This window comes from Centroberyx affinis, unplaced genomic scaffold, assembly GCF_046629955.1.
Source record: "Centroberyx affinis isolate AG114_WGS23_722 - 3 ecotype Tasmania unplaced genomic scaffold, CSIRO-AGI_Caff_v1 ptg000638l_1, whole genome shotgun sequence".
NCBI lineage: Eukaryota > Metazoa > Chordata > Actinopteri > Beryciformes > Berycidae > Centroberyx > Centroberyx affinis.
In genome coordinates this window covers 12,501-17,500 of record NW_027279264.1, presented here as the reverse complement: position 1 = coordinate 17,500, position 5,000 = coordinate 12,501, and the positions used below count along the sequence as shown (strand labels likewise).

The 5,000-nt window shown below is 46.9% G+C and overlaps 1 protein-coding gene across 1 annotated transcript in view; it reads right to left on the bottom strand.

Annotated features, from left to right (window-relative positions):
* The window catches only part of LOC139643654 (calcium/calmodulin-dependent protein kinase type II subunit beta-like), a 49,380-nt gene extending 45,656 nt beyond the window's left edge, over positions 1-3,724 (bottom strand). The window contains exon 1 of the mRNA XM_071518868.1: positions 3,616-3,724. Within this exon, the coding sequence (XP_071374969.1) occupies positions 3,616-3,642 (27 nt within the window). The 5' untranslated portion in view covers positions 3,643-3,724. The remainder of the gene's footprint in view (positions 1-3,615) is intronic.
* Positions 3,725-5,000: the final 1,276 nt, after the last annotated feature.

Here is a 5,000-nt window from a genome sequence, read left to right as displayed (position 1 = left end):
CTGTCAGAGGAGGGCTCTAATAATGGGCTGCTATCCCCACTGGCCCCTGCTCTCTCTCACTCTAACTCTCTATATCTCCCTCAATCTCACTTCCTCAGTGGATCGGTGAAACTGCTATACTGAGCCGGCTTCTGGTCCGGTACCTGCCGCCTGGTCTACATCTGTGCAGATTGGAGATTCAGTTATACGTGCATTTCTCAGAGGCAGAACTGATCTGGAGCCTGAAATAATCTCAAGGGGCGGAGGCAAAGAACAAGTGTTTTTCGGAGCGCAAGTTAGCTAACTGGCAAAATTGAATGGCAAAGAAGGAAGGTCAAAATAGAAATAAAATATAAATGGCAATGACTTCTTTATTTCATTCATTCATGATCATGACATTCATGATGTTGGAAGGTCAGCAGCTAGCTAACTAGCTTACCTAGATAGCTGTAGGCTAGTATGGCTAGTTTGAACTTGGAAGGTCAGCTAGGCTAACTAGATATCCTAGCTAATTTAACATGGCTACATCACATTTTTTCAATTAGTAGCAGAGTGCTAGACTTCATAATATTAGCTTCCTTCCAGAAAAACTGTGGTTCTTTGGGTCCGCCCGCTGTGGTTTAACTCAACCAATGAGAAAGCCTCTGAGAAATGTTTGTATTAAAAACTCAGAACATGAGCCTATTATTGGGTCAGGGTTAGGGGACTTATGGGAGCCGTTACAATGTCAGATGATCAAATCTCCCTTCTCTGCCATTCAGCGTGTGTACTTGCTTCCTGAAATGCACCATCACCAACACAGAAACGTAAATGCACACTTACAGTACAGGGGCAGTGGGGACATTATATTTAGGCTGCGTTTCTGTCACTGCCTCCCCTGCATTGCAGCAGCCTGTGTCTTTTACATCCCATGGCTTCCCCTCTCTTTCCTCAAAACGCCCACCCTGGCCCTCTCCTCTCTCTCTCTCTCCACCTACTCTCTCACTCCCCTCCTAATTTGTTTAGGGGCGTAGGAATACTTCACATTTAAGGCATAGATACTTAGAACAGCAAAGGCTCGGCTTTGAGCTCATGAGTAGAAGAGAGGGAGCGAGCAAGAGAGAGAGAGAAGAGAGACAGAGAGAAAGAAAGAGACTGCGAGTGAGCGAGCGAGTAATCCTGAGGCGCTCTGCCTACCTCGTGTCATCACATTCTCCCAGCTCTACCACTTGGTTAGGCTTTACTCTTTTGTAAACGGGGGAGTTAGAATTTGCCAACACTGCAGCAGTAAGATAATCCGCGAAAACGGTTGTGGGCGGAAATTCTGATGAAGCATGAGCTGCCATCAAAAAGGTGCATGGACGCAATTGCGAAGCATCCAGGCCACACGTTCACACATACCAGCAGCAATCGCTATCACTTTCTGACACAAGCGCTCCCTCCCTCGCCATCTCTTTTGTGTCTTTCTCACACACACACACACACACACACACACACACACACGTACACTCAGATGTGTACACACAGCCGAGCACACTGATGACTAGCAAGTGTTTTAGTGGAGGGAGAGGGAGAGAGGGAGGGGAAGGGGAGAGAGAGAAAGCTGCGTTCGAGAGCAGGTCATGTGTGGGTGTTTCAGATGGAATGATTCCCATCTCTCTCTCACTCTCCTTCTCTTTCTCCCTCTCTCTCTCTCTCTCTCTCTCTCTCTCTTCTCTCTCTCTCTCTCTCTCTCGCTCTCTCTCTCTCTCTCTCGAAAATCGGGAGCTGCTGCGGCATTCCTGACAAGCTTCTGCTCAAATTCCTTCACAGGAAGTAGAGGAGACGCAGGCCTCCATTAAAAGGGCACTCCAATTTAAGCAGATGGCTGTAGTGTGAAACCAGAACCCCGGCCCTAAGTCAGTTTGCCCTGACAAAGACAGAGCTTGAAGAAATTACACCACTTTGATGATATCTGTGTCTATGCTAAACCATTCTTTTTTATGTTATCTGTCTTAATTAAATTATACCCATGACTTGTGTCTGAATGCCTTTGAGACTGATATACACACGTTTGATTTCAGTCATGACGAAAAGCAGTGTATCATCTGCACATACTGTATATGCCAATTTGCTTGTGTCTGTTTCTTTGGCACATATATAGATCTTTTCACCGTGTTGTCATTTCATTTGCCATAACCCAATTACTAATTTGAGGGATCTTGGCACAGAGGCTGTCCTCAGTCATCACACTATGACCTATTGCATGAAATGCCCCCCGATGCTTGGGTGTGAAACCGGATAGACGTGTCGGCTAAATAAAGAAATGGCCACAACAGTTCTGATAAACACAACACGCCTTTGCTGGAATGCTGGGACTGACATTTGCATAGAGCAGGCCTACTTGACGAACATCATCATGCAAAACAAGATGCGGCATACAGGCATGCACATACACAAACATTACCAGGGGACAAGACAGGACAGGAGAAGGGCAGGGGATTGTTTGAATTTTATCCGTCCAGATTCTGATTCCGATTCAGCTCATCATGTTTGGGGCATTCAACCCATGTAGAGCCAAACTTTAGAGCAGTTGTCAGTCAGTTCACAGTCAGCAATTGCTCCACTGACCTTTGTAAATAAAGCAGCACTAAGCACTGAAAATACAGCTCGAGCTTCAGCAGAGAAATCCTAGAGAGCAACGTTACCGCTCACAGAAGTCACATGGCGAGTGCATTTGAATTACGCTCTTGGGTTTCCATTTCTAATCAATCCCACAGTTCTAAGAAACTTGGAACTGGTTCAAAATGTATAATTGGTTCTCGGTTTCTAACCCTAAAAACGACTGCCCCGCCAGTCAATAACGTCATATTGTTCTGGCCGATACGGACAAATGATATGACACCAAGACTCAATTGAAGGTCGTTTACGGAAAATGAGCTGTCACCTTTGCGGCATTGAGGGCCATCAACTGATCTATGAAGGGTAATTAAAATGACACAGGGATTCTGTTAATCAATAGCTAACAACTCTTACTGACAGGTAAATGAGCCAGAGGTCAGACTGAGAATCGTCCATGATGGATCTCGTCTTATCGACAAAACAAGGGCAGGCCAGTCCCTGAGGAGCTGAAGTCGTGATCCTGTTCCAAGGAGGTTACATAGCCGAGGCATTAGTCAGCCAGCGTGACCAGTGTTGCATGCTTGAAATCTCCACAGACTGGGGGAAGTGGTGTTTAGACAAGAGGGAAAGAGGTGACTACAGAGAGCTGGAGGCTGCGTTTGGCAGGGCAGAGCCAGAGAAAGGTCAAAGGTCTCAGCTGTAGAGACTGGTTTAACTCTGACTGAGAAGTGGAGCTGTGGCTTACCTGCCTAAACTGGCTCAGAGTGGCTGTCTATCTGTACAACAAGCTGTTGTGTAGACCAGCAGTAGACAGGGTTAGTAAGGGAGCTAGTGTATTTATATCAGGAACTGTTCTCTGTTTCAAAGCCCTCCCTAACCCCAGAGGCTTTGCAAGGGAAAAGATGTCCATAAACAGAACGGTCAAACAGTTTCTCATAAACTTATCAGACTTATACACACCTACACAGATATGACACACACACACAAACACAAACACACCTACACAAATATACAAGCACACTCTCAAGGGACAGCAAGGTGATAGCCATCACTCACCTTCAGGTCCCGGTGCACCACGCCCATTTGATGGCAGTGAAGCACCGCCTCCAGGATCTGCTGGATGCAATGACTGCATGCAAACACCAGGGGGAGGGGGGGGGGGGGGGGCATGTTAGTCTGAGCAGTGCTACAATCCCGTGCACAGGCCAGGGGCGGGGGGAGGGGAGGGGAGGGGAGGGAAGGGGGATATGGTGGAGGAGGAGTGTGGAGGTCAAGGGGTAGGGGAGAGGTTGAAAGAGCTCTTCTGTCGCCAGGCCTCACACTTTTGCCTTTCACTGGCTTCGCCTGACCCACGGCTAAGCACACGCCCGGGGTTTTAAAAGGCAGCCAATCAGGTTTCAGTAGCTAAATCGCTAGACGAGGGTGTCCATCATCGATATTGACCTTACTCCCACAGTGGCCATTTTTTAATTTACGTTACACACAGGAAAAGTCTCCCTGTAAGGTTGGCATATAAAACTGGTGTCAACACATAAGTGAGGACTTCATATAGACCTGACAGTTATCAAATTAGCTATCAATCTCTTGAACAACACCTACATCGATTGCTTGAATTTAGCTGGGATTTTAGCCAGCTTACTGGCTAGTTAGCTACTAGTCTAGATTCCGGTAGCTAACCATAGTGGACCAAAAACAGATTACCTTAAAATGTGAACTTAAACCCCTCCAGTGTCTTGAGATCCATTTGTTTCTAATACATTTTTCAGTTTCAGGGAATCTGAGGAATGATAAATGTTTGTCAGATTCCTAATGTTTGTATGATGTGAATCTTGGGACACAACAGTAGGACATACAGTAGCTGGGATGCACTTGCTCTTCTCGGTGGAGTTTCCCACGCCAAGAGTGACCTAAGTTCAAAATGGCTGCCGTGGGAATAGGGTCTATGGAACACACTGTAGAGCAGCTGAGGTCATCGGCGGCCTTCATTAGTGAGGCTTTTTGGACTCGGCTGTAGCTATGGGTTGGACCAGGCCAGTCTGGAAGGGCAAAGCTGTGGGTCCTCTGCAACAGTAGATTACTTTGGCTCATTATGTTCTCCAACTAACTAACAGATGTACTGGATAATCATCTGGGGAGCACACTACGGTCAATTAGACCACTTTACTCTCCAGTTGGCTGCAGGTGGATTCTATATTAACCCCCCCCACCCACCCATGTTTTAGCCAGAAGGCCTCAGGTGATGAAAGAGTGTGTGAGAAAGTGGCTGGCCACGGGGGGAGGAGGGGGAGGGCGGGGATGAAGGAGGTAAGGGAAGGAGTGAGTCATTGTACAATTAATAACATTTAAAAGATGTGGCTGGGATCAACGCCACCTCTACTGCCAGCCTCCGCTGACGAGAGCTGTCACTCTGATCTCCACTAAAAATAAAAACCCAAAAGTCA